Source organism: Vicia villosa, linkage group LG6, assembly GCF_029867415.1.
Source record: "Vicia villosa cultivar HV-30 ecotype Madison, WI linkage group LG6, Vvil1.0, whole genome shotgun sequence".
Taxonomy (NCBI): domain Eukaryota; kingdom Viridiplantae; phylum Streptophyta; class Magnoliopsida; order Fabales; family Fabaceae; genus Vicia; species Vicia villosa.
This window is the reverse complement of record NC_081185.1, coordinates 66,473,485-66,493,873: the sequence shown is the minus strand read 5'-3', so window position 1 is coordinate 66,493,873 and position 20,389 is coordinate 66,473,485. Positions and strand designations below refer to the sequence as shown.

At 32.6% G+C, this 20,389-nt stretch overlaps 1 protein-coding gene across 1 annotated transcript; it reads left to right on the top strand.

The window, feature by feature from the left end:
* Positions 1–17,321: 17,321 nt before the first annotated feature.
* LOC131611602 (probable cyclic nucleotide-gated ion channel 20, chloroplastic) lies at positions 17,322–18,322 on the top strand. The gene is made up of 4 exons (XM_058883547.1): positions 17,322–17,534; positions 17,699–17,844; positions 17,987–18,064; positions 18,184–18,322. The coding sequence occupies exons 1-4, from the start codon at positions 17,343–17,345 to the stop codon at positions 18,194–18,196; spliced, it is 429 nt and encodes a 142-aa protein (XP_058739530.1). The 5' UTR covers positions 17,322–17,342; the 3' UTR covers positions 18,197–18,322.
* Positions 18,323–20,389: the final 2,067 nt, after the last annotated feature.

The following is a 20,389-nucleotide window of genomic DNA, read 5'->3' as shown; positions in this document are numbered from 1 at the left end:
TGAATTTTCTTCCCCAAAACCATCACATTGTCACAACGAAGCGCCAACAATCTTCTGTCCTCTACCTCCTTAAACCTGACAAAGCCAAACTTCCTTCCAAACTTGTTCTTCCTCGGTGAAATAGCCACCTCCACGACTTTCCCCAAACACCCAAACAAGTCAAAGAAATCCTTTGCATTGCAAGAATCTGGAAACTCAGAGAAATAAATCGAAGTTAATTCTGCAGATTTATTTCTTTTGATGACTCCTCCCCATGGAAATACATCCCAATGAGGTGCCCATTCCCTGAAGACCTTCTTCTTTGCCACCTCCCAATCACTACCCTGCCGGCAAGGCCCGCCGGCCATCAGAGGAGAAAGAGATCCAAAACCCTAGCCCCTTTTAGTGAGAAGCCGTAGAACGCATCGCTTAGCAGAGTATGTCATGCAACGATAACTTTTAGTTTTGTTACTTTAAGACAGTTGACTGCCCCTGATGCAAACAATAATGGTTTATGTATTGAGTATCCCGCAGCTGATGCACCTTTTGAATTAAAATCTGGTTTGATACATTTGTTGCCTAGGATTAATGGTTTTACAGGTGAGGATCCGCATAAGCATCTGAATGAATTTCAGGTTGTGTACTCTGCACCTACCGAACCTTTACTAGAGGATATTGTCAAACAAATGGCTGCGAATAATCTCCAGTATCAAAAACAAATAGATTCAACTCTTCAGACTTTGCAAACACAAATTAGACAACTTGCCACTTTGATGAATGCCATGCAGCAAGCTCAAGGATCAAACCAACAACCCTTGGATGAGAAATCTATTTTTCAAATAGAGTTGCTTTCTGAAAATGTTGATGATACTTGTACTGATTTGTTTGCAGATGATTTTCCATCATTTTCTGGTTTTGATGATGTTTACTCTTGTGATGTTTGTACTGACACTAATATTTGCTCTATTTTGTGTTGAAATTGAGTTTGCCTTGAAAAATGATATTCTTACTGCAGATGAGGTTGCAAATGAAGTTGTTCATGTAGATGAAGCTCTTGACACCCCGGCTTCCTGGAACAAACCATCCATTGAACAACCACCTTCCCGAGAGCTGAAACCAATTCTTGAAAATCTTAAATATGCTTATTTAGAGATGAGTGAAAAAATTCTGGTTATAATTTCTTATAAACTTTATTTTGATGAAGAAATTAAGTTTTTGCAGGTTTTGAAGAAGCATAAGAAAAGAATTGGATGGACCTTGGATGACATTTATGATATTAGTTCGTCCATGTGTGTGCATAGGATCTCACTTGAAGATGTAGCAAAAGTAGTAAGGCAGCCCCATAACCTTTGGTTCCTTGATGTTGTGAAAGATGAGAGCACCTTCACGTGCCCGTTTGACACTTTTACTGTTAGAAGAACATTCTTTGATCCTGGAATAAAAGGCGAATGAGCTAAACCACTTTTTAAGGACGATGAGCATTACCCGAAGCTGATCCATGAGAACTATGTTTTAGAAGGAGAGATTGTAGTAGAGCCTTCACTAGCAAAGGCTGTTTATGTGATCACATATCCTCCTTGACTACTCGGGTGTGTTCTGTCCTTTCTCTCACTCTTATTTTGTATTTATGTTCTTTCATTGAGGACAATGCTTGTTTTAAGTATGGGGGATGGAACCATTTATTTTCTTCACTTTTGTTCGTTGTTTTGTTTTGTTTTCAGTTATTTAAAAAAATGCTTCTTTGAAAGTTTTAGGCTATAGATTAATATGAGGTTAGTTGTGGAGACTTGGGAAAAGGTCACATGATCGGTATTGTCTTAACACCGTAATTCTTCTGAGTATGGAAATTGTTTTGAATACTTGTTATGACATAGCCTTGAATTCTTATTCTCTAATAGCTTTTGAGTAGTTTATCTTTGCAGTCGGCACCATCTCACACATGCTCTACGTAAGGAAGCTGATGAAAATAAGTGAGTGATCCAAGTTTATTTGAAAAAAAAGAGAAAGAAAAGGAATGCACCTTTTAAGTTTGGTGACCCTCACCCGGTCACTTAACCCAACGGTTGTAGAACCTATAAAAATATGATTTCAATACCCGTTTTTAGTTGGTTCAGAGGTTTCTGGTGCTGAACTTGGTAGGGTGGATTACGGTCCGATCCCCCGCAGCTACAACTGGGGAACAAAAGGGGTATAACACTTAGGTACCAGAACCCCATGCAAAAAGGATCAGAGTCACTAACCGGTAGCCTTATTATGAGTGTGTGGGGATAACGGGCTTAATGTGATTGCGCCAGAATGAAAAAGAGTAAAAAAGAGGATGAGTAAGTTGGCTTTGGCATAATACATGATTTGAAGTGGTTTGTGTGTTCAGGAGGTTTATGTCCGCACAATTGCGGATTTGTGTTTCTATGATATCCTTAGTGTGCGAGATTAGTACCTATTGATGCAACCTTAACCGAAGAAAAGTTTGTAGCCTAGAATGAGTAGATGTTGTTGTGTGTTACTTTGTTTTGATTTTTTTTTTATAATTTTTGCTCGGAGTACAAAAGTTCAAGTGTGGGGGAATTTGATCAATGCATCTTGATGCACATTCTTCTATGTTTTTACTTATATATTTCCATGATTTTCTTGTCTTATATTTGTATTTTATAATGTTTTTATATTTTAATTTATTTTTATTGTTATTTGATTTTCGTACTTATTTTTCAGCTTTAGCAGTCTGCACGGAAACGATCATAACTAGAGCTCCCGGAATCCGATCGACGCGTTCTAATAATTTTCGGAAAGCTAAGAGAATGAGCTACAGTTCTCGTGTCGGAGTCAAAGTCAGATTCGGAACGCATATTTTCCATAATTGCGTTTGAAGTTGCAGCAATAGTTTTTTATTTAGTTTGGGTAATTTGTATTGGGCTGGGTTATGTATTTGACCCAGTTGGGTTGTAAACCATTTGTTTCTCTCTAGTACCTAGGTTTGACCGTACAATTGAGATCACTTTTTACTTTTCACGAAAGAATTTTGAAAGTTTTGTACGAATGTTGAACTAACCCCCGAAGGCGATTTTTGCTGGTTACGGTTTCCAATACTTTGAGGTTTTTTTAATCTTTAATCCAATTTCTCTTCCCTTTCAATATTAATCTATATACCTTGTTTGCTTAATTTGAGTTATATATAATACTATTGATTATACCGATTGATTTATGTTCCTTGACTTTTATCATACTTTATCGTTGTTTAATCGTTAAAGTGTGTATCTTAGAATCACGTTTGCTTAATTCGTGATTGTGCTTAATTCGTTTGCTTTATTCGCAAAATAGGAATGAAACCTTATAATGTCAATTTTTCTGTTAATTGGTATTGTAATCGGTAGGGGAATAGAATCATCTTAGGGGATTGAAGTTTATTGCACCAGTGATAAGTCGGTAACCGAATCAGTAGAATTGTCGTTTCAGCTTATTTTGATAATCACTTATTTAATCACTTTTTTCATTATGTTATTATTAAATCGATCATAAACCAAACCCCCCATTAATCGTTACTGTAATTAGTTAATAAGAATAAGAATGATTGTGAGAACGATATCCGAGTTGTCGTTACTGCTAAACTACCGTTTTTATAAATTACTCGTTTTTGATCTGTGTGCGACAGTGGATCAGTAATCTAATTCTTAAAAAATAAAGTTTGAAATTCAGAAATTATTCGACATACCTATATGACTTGAGTTTGAATTCAATAATAATAAATTATCATTGTTAATATATATATATATATATATATATATATATATATATATATATATATAATTCTAGCAACATCAAAAGAATCTCCTATAGCCGTGTTTTCATCGACACATACGAAAGAACCCCATGATTCCGCCAAAGCCACAAAGAACTCTGAAGGGTGCGACTACTGTCAGGGAGGGAGTGACGACTGTCACATTATGTGTGACCGCCGTCTCATTATGTGTGACCAACGTCACATCATGTGATATTTATTTGTGACGAGGGGAATGGGGCCCACATAATCTTTATATATATATATATATATTATTTTCTTCATTTCTTCTCATTTTTTACTAATTTTCTCAAGCGAGCCTTGTAAAAATTAAATTCCTGAAACACGTTAAAATACCAGCATAATACCAACATAGAGCAACATAATTAAAATAAAATAAAGACATAATCTATGTAAATCAAGCCCAATATGTGATACATTGTCGTGTTATCAATAACCGCCCATCGGAATGACTTTAATAGCATAAATTCCCTTCATCTCCAATTGAACTTGAATGTTGTAAGCCGATCCCGAAATAAGAGCTTTACCCACAAACGCCTTATGGAATCTCTTCCTCCTTGCTTCCTTCCTTCCCATTACTATCCGCCACCACCGCTGCAAAGGTTCTAAAATCCCTTTTCGCCTCAACTTTGTCCTCGGGCCCCTTTCTCTCTGCTCTCTTAAACTTCTGCATTACTTCCGTCTTCCCAGCCTGAACAACTTGCCCCAGTTGATATCGTGGAAGATTGACATGAATCTTCTTCCCTGCCATCTCAATGTTATCCAGACGAACCGCATGCAGTCTTCCATCTACCACCTCCACAAACTGGGCAAAACCAAAACGCTTCCCTTTCTTATTCCTTCTTGGTGAGATAGAGACCTCCACCACCTTCCTGACACATCCAAAAATGCTTTTAGGTAGCACCATTTAGACAACACCTATTTCCAAAAGTGCTGCTATAAGTTTAAAAAAAATTAAAACACGGAATGTATACACAAAACTAGGTAAAAGCGCTGCTCAAAGGCCCATTTTAGAAAGCGCTTTATTAAAGTGTTGCTAAAAGGCCCACATTAAAAAGCGCTTTACCAAAGCGCTGCTAAAGGACCACATTAGAAAGCACTTAGTGAAAGCGCTGCCATAGGCCCTCCTAAAAAGCGCTGTTATAGGAAATAATAATTAAAAAAACTAAATTAAAACTAATGAAATTAGATTTAGGTTTTCTCACGTCCTCTCGCCGTTTCTTTCTTTCTCACTGTACTACATTACCTCACTTCCTCTCACCGTTCTCTCTCACCTCCGCTGTTACAAAATCGATTCACGCTGCCACCGTTACAGAAACTCCTTTAATCTCAGTTGAACAAGAAGCTCTCGAACCCCATCGCTGAAACACTCTCTCCGACGAAGAAACCTCTTGCACGCATCCACAACTACATAGCTGAGTCCGTTACGAGAATCGCTGATCACCATTATAAGTCTCTAAAACCATCTCTCTGTGCATCTCTTTCTAGCCATCATTATGCTTCTATATGAGTAGTGACGATACTGCTAGTAGATTGAAGCTTAACTGTTAGTAGTTTGAAACTTTAAACTTTATGATACAGTTATGCTAGTAACTTCGATGAATGCTTAATTGTTAGTAGTTTATGTCTTGATGAATGCATTTCCATTGACAAATGCGATGAGGCAAGTATTCACGGTTGATTCTTGGTTGCCGAATCGTAGCTGTGTTATCGTTGATGGTGCCTTTTTGATTGAAGCTGCCAAGAAAAAATTATATGCTCTTTTTGGGGTTAAAACTGTTCTATAATTTGTAATAGCATATTGAAAGGAAAAAAGTCATTTATTTTCTTGATTTCTGTATACAAAATTGCATCTTTTTGTCCTCTGATTTCCTCTGATTTCTGTATAAAAATGCTGTCAGACAATTAATGAAACTACAACACTAAATTCCTATTTCTGTTAGTATGGATATTGACTTGATTCAAATTTTAATTGTGATTGTTAGAACTAAGTAAGCCTGTAGATATTCTAGATTATTAGAATATACAACTTTTTAGGTTACTGCTTCTTCATTAACATTTAATGTATTACTTGTAACATAATTATAAGTACAAATAGTGTGATTTGAGTATGTACATGCAGAATTTACAAAATTCTATAATGATTTTATCGAAATCTTCAGGGAGTCAGCGGAAAGAGTTAGAGAATTAGTTCAGTTCGACGGATTTTCCTACACTGAATATCTTAGGAGAAGTTTGGCTAAAGAATTTCAACTGTTGAAGATAAGGTATATCTGTGTCCTTTCATCCATTCTAGTTAGATAAAGCTTTAGTTGTTAATTTTTCCCTTTAATTGTACTCGTCAACCAAGTTAATGATGATAATACATAATTGTAGTTAACTAATTATAGATAATCTTGAGAAAGTTTCATGCACAAAAGTGTAGTTCTCAGTTTGTCTAGAAAGGCTTATTCCAAAATGAAAAGGAAAACAAAATTATTCTATGTTATATATTCATGACACCGACATGTTATATAAATACTTTATATTCACGACATGAAAATAATATATAGACATTGAAAATTATGTTTGTTAGCGTTATACAAGTTTTTCGAGCACAAAGAAGTATTCAAGTATTAAAGAGTAAAGCCAACAACATTATCTAGATTATAGTGGAGGTATATTAATTAAATATCACAATTTTGATTATATTAATAGTGATGATACTTGATAAAACTTAGGCCTTATCCATGTGTAGTGTCTTGGACAGCATAATGAAGTAGATTGCGGTTTTTACATGTTGAGGTTTATGAAAGAAATTCTTCTTTTGGATCGAATAGAGATTCCATCCAAGATATGGATTTCTAACTTGGGAGTTATTTTAATATTTAACACATATTTCTCATATAATTAAATAGTTTTAACTTAAACATATTATGTTATATTATTATGTAGTACTTTGATGAATTCAATTGTGCTTATTACTCAAGTTCTCAGTTGGATGAACATAAGGAGGATTGGTGTCAATTCATTATTGAGTCGAAAGTTATATAAGGTATATTGTAATCTTACTTTAATTGATGAGAATTTTGAGTATATTTAAGTATTGCAATTTTGTTGTTGTTTGTCATGTGGTAAATTATATTTTGTTTGTATCATGGTATGAATTACAATATTTTGGTGTTGTTTTTGGTTATATGTGCATATGTAGAAGATAGAAATGAATAGATTTTGTAATGGTATATAATGGTGTAAAATGTGGCATATCTCTTGGTGTTGTTTTTTTGTAAAAGTATATAGGTACAAAAGTAATAGTATATATTAGTACATTGGTGCAAATGTATATGGTATATCTTTTGAAATTGTTTTTTATTAGATTAAAGCTCCAAATTGTGAAAATCTGGTGAAATTTGTAATGGTATATACAGGTGCAAAATGTGGTGAAAACCTGGTGCAAATATGGTTAAAATCTGTGCATATAAAATTGTATATATCAAATCGCGTTTTTTTTTTCAAAAATGTTATATAAAAAATTCCGTAGACATTAGACAGCGCTTTAAAAAAGAAGCGCTGCCTAAAGGGGGCTTTAGACAGCGCTTTTACAGTAAAAGTGCTGCCTAAAGAGGCTTTTTTTTCTAATTTTGTTTCAGAAAATGCCCTGGCTAAAGGAGGCCTTTAGCAGCGCTTTAAAAATAAAAGTGTTGGCTAAAAGGGGTCTTTAGCAGCGCTTTAAAAGTAAAAGCGCTGGCTTAAGGGGGTCTTTAGCAGCGCTTTCAAAATAAAAGGATGCCTAAATGGGGTATTTAGCAGCGCTTTTACTTTTAACGAAGCGCTGTCTTTACCTACTGGCATAGTGACCTAATAATCCGTAATTCATTATTTATTTAACCATTCAATTTAACTTATGGAAATATTAAATAAAGGGAATAGATATTTTTTATTTTTTATTTATTTCACTTAATAATCTGCTCCATTCTCATCTGAAGCAACACACCTATTTTACTATATTTAATTTTAAATTTAAAATAATTGAAAACGGTTATGCATAAATTGAAAATGGAGATATTAATTTAAAGGAAAAGATATTTTTTATTTTATATTTATTTCACTAAAAAATCTCTTCCTTTCTCATCTGAAGCAACACACCTATTTTAGTATATTTAGTTTTAAATTTAAAATAATTGAAAACGGTTACGCTTAAAAGTTGCAAAATAGTTTACGAAGTCAAAGTTATTAGTTATATGGTGGCAAAACACCAAGAAATCCTACTACTATTTATAAGGTGTAATCCAATTAACAACGATCTACTAGTTATAAGGGTTGAATCCTATTGTTTACTATTAATATCCAAGAATACATATAAATAACCAGTAGTGTGTGTGTGAATGATAGGAAGCTAATCCTACCAAGACTATAGAACTAGGGTTTCAACAATAAAAGAGAAAGACATTGAAAATAAGCTAAGAAAAATAGACATAAAAGGTAAATTTTTGATTTCTTCATTGATCTCCATGTCTCTATGAGACTACATTATATAATAGTCTTAATTGATTATAAACCTAAAAGCCCAACAATTATTAAAAGCCCAAATATAACTAGAGTTCAATAACACTACTAATAATTAATATTATAAATACTATTATACTCCTCTATCATTGCCGCCGGGTTTACTTGAACCTTGTCCTCAAGGTTCTAGAAATAACACTTACAATAACAAGTTGTGCAATAACAGTTACTTTCTTTCTTATGTTGGTCCACATGTGAGCATCCATATGAAAAATAGTACCATTTCTTTCTACTGGAAGCACTCCCATGATATTGTCATTAACATAGCCGCTGGTAATAATCACAAGTGTGCCATAATAAGCGGCGCAAACAACAGCATTAACTTTAGGAGTCATACCTCCTCTTCCCAATCTTGACTTATCGCCACAATTAATTTCAGTTTTATTTAAAAAAAAATTTCTTTCATATGTGTGAATCAACATTGATTTTGGATTTGAGGGAGGACCACTATAAAGGCCTTCGACATCACTCAGTATAACAAGATCAGCTTTGAGTTTCAAAGCTAATAAACTAGCCAAACACTCATTGTCCCAGAATATACCAGATGAGTCCTCATATGGCGCCTTTCTAGTACTCACAGCATCATTTTCATTGAAAATATGGATGACCCTTAGATTCAACAACGAGTGAACGGTATGAGTTAGTTGTCTTCTGAAATTGGTATCCCAAAAAAATCCATCATTCACAAGAAGTTGGAATGAAGTCACATCAAGCTGACTAAACATGATATCATAGAGAGCCATGAGACTACTCTGTCCAACAGCTGCACATGCTTTGCCATCAAGTTCATATTGTGGATTTTGAAGATAAAAAAAACTGCTATTGGCCAATCTGCAACATCTTAATCGTTGCCTGCCAAGACCAATTGCACCTGAAGTCACCAATATAACCTCACACCCTCTTGTATTTAGCTTTTTAAGCTGCTCACAGAGAGCTCCAAGTCTTCCCAATGCTAATCTACCATCACTTCGAGTAACCACAATTGTTCCAAATGTCCCTTTTCCCAAAATTTCTGCAGAAGCTCTTAACAAATCATCTAAACAAAACTTTCTAGTCACATTCCCAACAAACATCAATCTCTTTTGTAATGATACACCCGAAGCTGAAACCGAAATCAAACTCAAAACCAAACCTGAACCTGAATTACTCACGACAGGATCTTTAAGACATAAATTACCTTGCCGAGATTGACTGACAGTGTAGATAGGATCACACAGGGGCACGTGAGGATTCTCAGAAGATTGAGAACTGAGCCTCCCCCAAGCATTCTCAAGACTCAATTTTAAGCAACGTTTCGTCGACTGAGCTAACGGCGGCAACCCGTTGGATTTCTCCATAATCCCGCCTGATTCTAAACACTGAGGAGAACACACCAGAACAGAAGGAGACTTGTTGTTCTCAGTCTCACCAGCAACAGGAGTATATGAGGCCTGCACAGGTTCATGTACTTCTTCATCAGCTTGTGAAGATGGGATCGGTACCATTTCTTGATCAAGATCATTACTTTGATGATGATCCATCTGTTCAAGAGTATTCAGAGTTTCTTCATCCATCGAAACGACGACTTGAGTTGAAGGATCGGGCAATGAGGAAACTGCGATATCATGAGGTGATTGAGAAGATGGCGAAGGATTTGCATTCACCAGAAATGTTGTAACACCATTAGAAGTAGGAACTAAAAGGGCAGGCGAAAATGGCGCAATTGCATAAGAGGGATAATTTGCAGCATCGGCAGCAGGAGGGATGGTTAGAGTAGGCGGAAGAGATCCTTGTTTTCGAGGCGAAGAACAAGTATGGTCAATCAACAAAGTTTTGATCTCTGGATTTTCTTTTGGATTCCTGCACAACACTTTGAAACTGGAATTAACTACCATCAATTTCTTTAGCTCAGACATCAATATAACTCTAGATGAATTGGTATTGCCATATGCTGCTAACTGCTTATTCTCGCTTGCGGAAATCATGGTTGTCGCTGTGAATAGAGATTTGGGTGGTCCTGGGTGATATGGCTCGGTGTGAGGGATTAAAGCATCCAACACAATGCTGGATCTTGTTGAATCTGTTAGAAACAACAATAACTTCTCGGCAGTCGCATACGAGTTGAAATAGGATGTCTTCGATAGTGATGGATAAGTGGAACATGACTTCAACTCTGAATCTGACTCTACTGTGAATACTGGCAGTTGGGTTCTACACAAATTAGGTTGCTCTGATTGTGTTATACACAAATTTGGTGATTCTTCTAAATTTTCCTCAATAGTTGCACGATTTGGATATGTAGCAACAATTTGATTAGGTGGTTTCGGCAACAATTGTGGCATCGGTGGCGTTGAGGCTGGTGATTGTAACCGGTGGAGAAACAAACTCTGCTGGAAATGATTTGAGAGAGTTCCCAGTTCTAAAGTTGGTAGTAGTTGGTTCTTCTTCAAAATGGAACCAATATGTTTTGAGTAAAAAAAATTACCGACATTGTAAACCCTTAACAGTGGTGAATCAGGTGGTTTACGTGGAATTGAAAAATTTCCATCATGGTGAAACTCTCTGTCGTTGAAGGCAACCTCGACCTTGTTTAGTAATGAAGAATTGAAATCTGGTAGATGGGTATTGTTAACAAAGCTTGGTTCTGGTGAATGAGATAAGATTATGTCTGGTGGTTTCAAGGGTGGCGGCGGCACTGGAGTTTGATCAGAAATCTTTGTCGGCGGTGACTCTTGCGGTGATTCTGTTTGTTTTCTACCCAGATCCGACACCTCAGAGAAAAATAGTGGTTGGATTTCATACATATTAGGCTGATTGGGTGATTCTTCTTCTAGGTCATCCTTAAGAGAATTGACATCACCATTAAAACCTGTGTGTTTGAAGTGAGAAAAAAGTAACGATGCCCTAAAATTTGGAGATTGGATTTGTTGTTGCTTTAGATTTGGCAAAGGGTTTAGAGCTATTTCCGGAAGGTCCTGATGGACTGGTTCCCCAATAAAATCTTGATGAAAACAAATTTTGTCAAGGGGTTTCATTGATTCCAGATCTGACTCTGTGAAAACATAGTTTAAAAATTCTGAATATGGTTTCCCTTCTTCATCTAACTCAGGTATAGCATCTCTAAACTCAGGTTTAAAATACCATAGGATAGCAGTAGTAAAGGCATCCCAACTTGGAAATGAATACCTTTGAGACCATACAAACCACCATTGAAGAGCTCGACCTCTCAACAATGGAACAATGCTGGCTAGCTTTTTTTCTTCTGGTATTTTATTGGCAACAAAATATTTTTCTGCACACAAAATCCACCAATAACAATCGTCACATCCAACATATATTGAAATATTCATCTTCAATACTAGGCAAGAGATCGAAAATGAAAGCACCAATTGATAGGAAGCTAATCCTACCAAGACTATAGAACTAGGGTTTCAACAATAAAAGAGAAAGACATTGAAAATAAGCTAAGAAAAATAGACATAAAAGGTAAATTTTTGATTTCTTCATTGATCTCCATGTCTCTATGAGACTACATTATATAATAGTCTTAATTGATTATAAACCTAAAAGCCCAACAATTATTAAAAGCCCAAATATAACTAGAGTTCAATAACACTACTAATAATTAATATTATAAATACTATTATACTCCTCTATCAGTGAAACTTTTGGATTCTTTGAAGAAACGCAACGATGCCGATTCAGGTATATATGAATATCAATTATTGTATTGGATGTGTAATTTTAGATATAGTTTAGTTTGAGTTTTGTTGATAATTATTTATGCATTCCAAGAGTTATTAACTCTAACATTAAATTTTAACAACAGTGGAATAAAGTTTTGGCAGCATTTTGTTGCATTGGAGTATTGCTTGACCCCTTATTTTTATACCTTATCTATATTGACAAGGTATGATTTTTCCCATTTACTTAATTATAAAATCTTTAAAACTTATGATTATATGTTTTTCCTACATCAAAATTAAAACCTTTTTCTCTTATTCATTTTCTACAGGAACACATGTGTTTTAGCATCGATTGGGAGACTACAACATACCTTGTTATACTCAGAAGTTTTGTAGATCTTATTTATTTTCTGAACATAGTGGTAAAGGTAATTACTCATCAGTATCTTTATGAGATTTAATTTTCCTTATCCATCTATTCATGAAATGTTGTTATATTATCAAAAAAAAATTAAATAATTCTGCTAAATTTTTTCTTTCCAGTTTAGGTTGGCTTATATTTCTCTTAGATCTTGGGTGGCTTGCTTATATTTTTTCTTTGACTTATTGGTGGTATTACCACTTCCTCAGGTATATATCTTCCTTAGCCTTCACACTTTTGAATTTTTCTGAAACTTGCGATTACATTCAATTACTATGTGTGCATGTTACCTCATTGTATTATGTGTAGAGACATGAATATCACATGGATTAAAGATATTTTAATTAGGGGTGGCGAACGGGCATGTCCGCCACGTTTAGGCCCGCCCCGCAAAAGCCCACAAAAAAAATAGGGCGGGGCGGGGCGGGCATATTTGATTTTGTGGACCTAAAAGCTTGCTCTGCCCCGCAAAAAAGTAAGGGCGGGGCGGGGAAAGCCCGTGGACATTGAACCTTTTAGGCCTAAAAATAGTAAAATTATATGAAAAAGCTAATGCCCGCAAAAGCCCGCAAAAAAACGGGACGGGGAGGGGCGGACATATTAAAGAGAGTGGGCCTAAAACCTTGCCCCGTCCTGCGTAAAAGTGCGGGTAAAACGGGCTTTCCCTGCGGGCCGGGCCCGTTTTGCCACCTCTAATTTTAATATGTGAAAAAAAATTCTGTAGGGCCATAAGTATTTGAAAATCTTTGTCATGATATATATATATATCATGCTAACATGTGCCCTAAGGACACATATTAAGGATACTATAATTAGAAAAAGTTAAATATAATTAAATCCAATAAAGTTATATTTAAAGTTTCGATACATTGAATACAAGCGTTTTAACAAAATATATCTATAAATATTTCATTAACTTGTGCCCTTGATGCACATGTTAGCTTTTCCCATATACTAGATTTATTGCCCGTGCGTTGCACGGAATTATTTAGAATTTTCATCTTAATTTTTTAAACGAAATAATATATTTGATTAGGTATAATTAATTATAATTATATTATTAAATATGCTTTAAAATTATGTTAAATACAAAATAAAATTTTAATGTGTATAAGAGACATTTTTAGATGTAGATTTCTATTTTTATTTAACTTTATTATTAAAACAATCAATTATATTTCAAAAAATATTTGATGTATATTAATGTGTATAAGACGGTCTTATACACATTAATATATATCAGATGTCTCTTGAAATATAATTGATTGTTTTAATAATAAAATTAAATATTTGAAGACGTACGGAAAAATTTAATAATAACATTTTTCTAGGTGATAGATAATTATGAAATTTTAGTTAATAATTTACTCTACTCTATGTTAAATATTATGTCCAAACATAATACATATTTGTTCAATATACACTTTATAGGATGATGATATCACAAAAATTTAAAAAAATCATTATACTTATTCTACAATACTTACATCTATGTCGAAATGAAACATTCCACCCATAAAATAAAAAACTAACATAAAATATATCAATAAAATAGGATTTTTACTGATGCATAATTAGCGTTAAAGACATTTACTTATGTGGCTACATGAACGATCATTTCATAGAACTCCCAAGCAATCAACAATGATGTAACACAATTTTATGATCTTCTCCTGGTTCAAATCATCGAATAAAAGATAATTAGATAGAAATATAAATGAAATAGAAAGTTACAATAATAGACAAATAAAACTTGTATCAATATAAAAGAGAATTGAAATATTTATAATATAATAATTTGAGTCTCTATTCTGCCACAAAAACTAATGTTGAGGAGTATAAGTTGAGAGAAACTAAATTTTTTATTATATATAATTGAAGAGAACCACCAATAATTTGTATTTAGAACACAACAGTAATGCAATATCACATATTTACATTAAAATGATAACTGACAACATAATAACAAATAATGATTAATAAAATTATTAATTATAATTTATATTAATACAATAATAAGTGATCATAATAATGAAAGAATATGAGTTACAAAATATTATATTCTTACAATAATAAATGATCATAATAATAAGAGAATATTAGTTACAAATTATTTAATAATGTAGCTCAACGATTAAGAATCAGAGTTACGCAGTATATTTATTTATTGTATTAATCTAATAAATTACAACAAAAAAATAATAATGTTATAGTTTGATATTTCAGAAATATTAAATTGCAATTATATAAATCGGAAAACATCATTGTTATTGAAAATATAAGTACAATTGAATTTCAATTATTTGGCTCTCTACTAATTGATTTTATTCAATCACATAATAAATTTGTAAATAAATAAAAATATAATATTTTTATAGAGCACAAAGGTTACGATGGTTTTGATTAAAATTTCAGACTTTATAAACGTTGTCTTAAAGAACAAATATTATAGATTATAAAATCTTAAATGAATGATAGGAGACATAGTCTTGAATGAATGATAAGAATTAAAAAACTATCTACCTTAAAAATTAACAAAAATAATATAAAAAATAAATTAATTGAATATAATCCCTCTAACCCTTGATTGAACTAAGAAATTCATTTTGCTTATCTGCAATCAGACAAATCAAATGTTTGCAAAATTTATAAAAAAAGGAAAGAAAGTATTTTAGTTCTCAAAATTGATAACATAAGTGCAATTATAAGTTGAAGACAAAAATACAAAAAGAAAATAACTATTATGAAGTTAAATATCATAAAGATAATATCAGTAGTCGAGGCAAAATGATAAAACATAAAACAATTTTTTCAGCACACCTGCATAGACACCTGACAAAATATTAATAATAATAATATAAAAAATAAATAAATAAAATATAATTTGTAATAAATCAATTGAACAAACAAATTCATTTGCAATTCATGCAATCAAACACGTGAAGGCTTGTAAAACTGTAAAAAAAATTAATTTCCAAAATTGAAATAAAAAAATGTAATTAGAAGTTTGAAGACAAAAATATAAAATATAAAGTGAATTAAATCTGACATTATCTATATTGAAAAAAATAACACTGAATACTTATCTGTGGAAGCCAAAAAATCTATGTGGTCTATTGGTAAAAATTAATCAACAAATAGAACACTCTATTGTTGAAAAGTTAGAATATTTACTTAATGTATGAAATGAAGAAAGAGTGTAATTTTCTATGCAAATGAGACTCTATGTAGAATAATGTAAATGGTAGAAAATAAATATATTGGTACAAACGTAACGAAATGATTTATTGAGTTCTAATTATCATAATTAATATTTATCATATTTTTTTGATAGAAATAATTGGTTACGATGCAAAACTGTAAATATTGGAGAAATCATAACAGAATAATTCATTAAGTAGTTATTATCATAATTTATTGACATTCATTTAACGGAAATAATATGTGTGGGCATCCAAAAGTGAAAAGATATATATATATATATATATATATATATATATATATATATATATATATATATATATATATATATATATATATATATATATATATATATATATATATATATATATATTTTATTTTAATTATTATTAATATTATTTTTGTTATGATTATTGTTATTTTAATTATTATTACTAATATTATGTCAATTTAATAATTAATAGATTTAAGATTGTGGCAATAAATATAATATTATTTATTATTTATATTATTATTATTATTATTATTATCGGTTTTAATATTATTATTATATTTATTTTTAATGTAGGGTTAAATTAGTAAAATTAAATGTAAGGTCAAAATAGTAAAATTGGAACTAGGGTTTATGCTATTATTATTTATATTGTTAATATTGGTTTTAATATTATTATTACATTTATTCTTAATGGTTAAATTAGTAAAATTAAAATTAAAGTGTAAGGTCAAATTAGTAAAATTAAAATTAGGGTTTGTGCTTAGAGTTGCTATCAGGTTGACATGTGGCTAGGGTTGCCATCATGACAACCTTGCATATATATATATATATATATATATATATATATATATATATATATATATATATATATATATATATATATATATATATATATATATATATATATATATATATATATATTTACACAGTCAGTGCATCTGAACCATTCACAAATATTATTTTATAAATAATTAAAATAAAAGTTAATTTTCAATAACTATTTAATGATCACGATTCACTGACACTACTATAAAACTACTTTATATTGTCAGTGCATAACAATTAAATTATATATTATTTGCAGATAATTATAATGTTTATCCTACCGACTTCGTTGGGATTAACCGGAGAAATGTATATTGGGATGTATATTGGGAGTCTTCTACACTTACCAATTCTACTACAACATATCTATAGAATATTCAGATTGTTGCCTCTACTTCTTGAGTTATCTCCTTTTGGAATTATATTTGAATCAGCCAAGACAAATATTACTAAGAGTATTGTCATTTGTATTCTATGTGGCAATGTTGTGGGTTCGATGTGGTACCTCTATGGAACACAGGTGAGTAAAGTTGATATTGCAACCTTCGTTTTCATTTACAGAATTATAAATTTGTTTCATCAAAATAATATCATTGCTTTAAATTCTCACTTTGCATGAAAAATCATAGAGAATATCAATGCTCTCAAAAACTAAGGAATGTGTACTTGGTGAAAATATAAGAGAGTTAATAATTTATAATCAATAATTTGGTTTGTAATTTTTTTTGGTTGGGACTTTCTTGTTTCTCGGTGTAAACAGGTTGGAGAACCCTTAGTTCTCCCTTATATAATATCTTGCTTACACAATAAAAAAAATATGTCGTTCAATTTACTTATTTCTCACTGATTACCTATTTTTTCCAGAGAGTTAACCAATGTTTGCAAGAGGCCTGCCATCTCGCTAATATACCTAACTGCATGACAATGATTAACTGTAACTCTGAATGGCGAAATATATCAGCTACATGGAGCGGAGATAACAGCGTAAATGATTGTTTGAGTGACACATCTTCTTTTGCTTATGGCATATTTTCCAGGATTGTACCACTTATTACAGAAACTTATAGTGTGATGGACAAACATATATTTTCTCTATTTTGGGGATTCCAGGTATGCAATTTGTTCTTTTGTTTTCTATCCTTAATAGGTTATGAAAATATTATTTCTGCAAATAGGTGATGAAAATGGTCATTTAGTCTTCATGTGTAGTTTTACAAACACATTCATATCGTTTAATAATGCTTACCAATTATTGCTTTGTGATCTTAATACAGAAAACCGCTACTTTAGCTATAAATCTTTCACCAATCTATTTTCCGTGGGAAGTCCGATTCACATGGTTCATCACTGGAGTAGGATTATTTCTTCATGTGTATCTAATTATTAACATGCAGAAATTTACATCTGACCTTCAACAAAGGTAGAAAGATATGCTAATTTAGATATGATAATTTTTAGCTAATGTTAGTTATTTTAAACGCATCTACATATGCTGTTTTGACTATTGCTTCTTTTCTGAATGTTGAAACATATTAAGTACATTTTTTCCATCCTGCTTACAGGACGCTAGAAATGCAGGTTAGACGTCATTATGTTGAGGAAAGGATGAGGCATCGTCGATATCTAGAAGGTCTCAGAAGGTATGGAATTTTTTATTTATTATTATTTTTTGGGATCACACTAACGTTTCCATAATGCATTTATAAAATTAAGGAAAAAAAATAATGTATAAATGATGAATACTATGTTTGTCATGCAGGAGATGGTTATGAATACTTTTCCACAAGATCTAGTGACACACATACAATGACATTATCAAATTTGTTAAAAATAATGGGTTTGAACATTTTCAATTGCTACAATATTAATTGTTTACCTAGTAGAATATTTAAACTTGCAACATATCCAAGTATCTCAGAAAACTATTTTCACCCTATAAAAGTATATTTGTTGATTGCTAATACCACATTTAATAGAGTAAGCCTCTCTGTAGCAAAAGTCAATATCAATATCACTTAATTAATTTTTACAAAGAACATATTACCACTAGCATAATTAAATTTAGTAAGATTAATTATGAAAAAAAATCTTTCATTCTTGAGAAGCTCGTTTAATGAGTAAATGTTATTGGGAGTTTTATATAGAGAGAGGCTTGTTTAATGTTTTGAATCATTCACAACTTTATGGTAAATGTTCCAATATCATCTTCCCTCGTATAATCAATCTTTAGATGTGCTGAAAAAGAATTCCACCACATGTGCACAACTAAACCTTTTATTCAAGTGTTATAAATTAATCAATGTGAACATTCTCAACAAAAAAACTAGTCAATGTGCAAAAGAGAAATGAGATAATGTTGTTAATGTACTGCTACTACTGTGCAAGAACATCCAACTTTAATCCTCATTACTTCTCCATGACTTATACAATATGTATTAGAGTTATTATTCTCATTATTGGGCCTTATATTCATTCATCTATGTATTAGGCCCAGCATAGAACTTAAGCCCGATTGTAATCATGATATATATTGTAACTCCTACACTCAATGATTCTATGAAAAGATATTCAGTTCAAACTTTACCTTTGCCGCCTACTATGGCTTCTTCTTCTTCATTTCACAAACTGTAATATGGTATCAATGATCTAAACATCATTTCCGCATTCAATTCCTTTTCATCTGCATTTCTTTTTCATCATATACACCAACATGTCATCTTCATCAGAAGATGAACAACCTAAAACCAAAGAAACCACACCTAAACCTGACGATCCCATTTTGAATCCAAGAAATCCCTATTATCTCCATCCTGGAGAAAATCCAGGTGCTACGCTTGTTGCTCCTCCTTTAGACGACAACAACTATCACAACTGGAGTAAATCGATGCGTCGCGCATTGACATCAAAGAACAAATTATCTTTCATCAATGGCGTTTTACCCAGACCCTCATCCAAGAACCCTGACTTTGAGCTTTAGGATCGTGCCAATAGTATGGTTCTATCATGGATTACACACACTCTTTCTCCTCACATTGCTCAGAGCACCATATGCTTCGATTCGGCATACGATCTTTGGGAGGATCTCAAGGACCGTTTCACGAAAGGTAATCATTTCCGATTCTCCGATCTACTGCGTGATTTGCATTCCATTCAACAAGGAGACCGCACTCTATCAACATACTTCACAGATTTGAAGATTCTTTGGGATGAGCTCGAAGATTTGCGTCTAACCCCATCTTGCTCATGTCCAACACCCTGCAGCTGTGACCTAGCCAAAGTTGTGCGTACATACAAGCATATGGAGTATGTCACATGCTTCCTCAAAGGCCTCAATGACAATTACAGCAGCATTCGCACACAAATTTTGCTTTTTGATCCTCTTCCCAACATCAGTAAAGCCTATTCATTGATTGCCCAACAACAAACAGCTTCTCATTCTGCATCCACCCCCAACCCTACCATTCTTGCTGCAAATTCCTCCATCAAGCCCAAAGGGAAATCCAATCCAAGAACCCCTATGCTATGTACCAATTGCAGCAAAACAAATCACATGATTGACAATTGCTACTTCAAACATGGATTCCCTCCGGGTTATCGTTCCAAGAATTCAAAGGCCTCCACTGATGCTAAATCCACAATTGCCCCTGATAAGGATCTTTCTATCACAAAGGAGGAGTACCAACACCTCATCCAGTTGCTTCAACAATCAAGGAAGGACAATTCAGCTTCCAAGTCATCTAACTCTGAGGCTGCTGTGATTTCAGGTATTAACTCCACAGGTAATTTTTTACATAAACCATCTGCTTGGATATTGGATTCAGGGGCTTCACATCATGTGTGTCCTTTTGCTGAAAATTTCTCTACTTTAGCTCCCATTGACCCTGTGAACATACATTTACCTAATGGTGCTACATTAACTGCTAAATTTTCTGGTTCTATAATCTTTGATGCTGATTTTCAATTGC

Coding starts and splice junctions, on each gene's coding strand:
- LOC131611602 (XM_058883547.1), top strand. CDS start 17,343: ATGACAATGATTAACTGTAACTCTGAATGGCGAAATATATCAGCTACA. Junction 17,535..17,698: donor CTCTATTTTGGGGATTCCAG/GTATGCAATTTG, acceptor ATCTTAATACAG/AAAACCGCTACTTTAGCTAT. Junction 17,845..17,986: donor ACATCTGACCTTCAACAAAG/GTAGAAAGATAT, acceptor TCCTGCTTACAG/GACGCTAGAAATGCAGGTTA.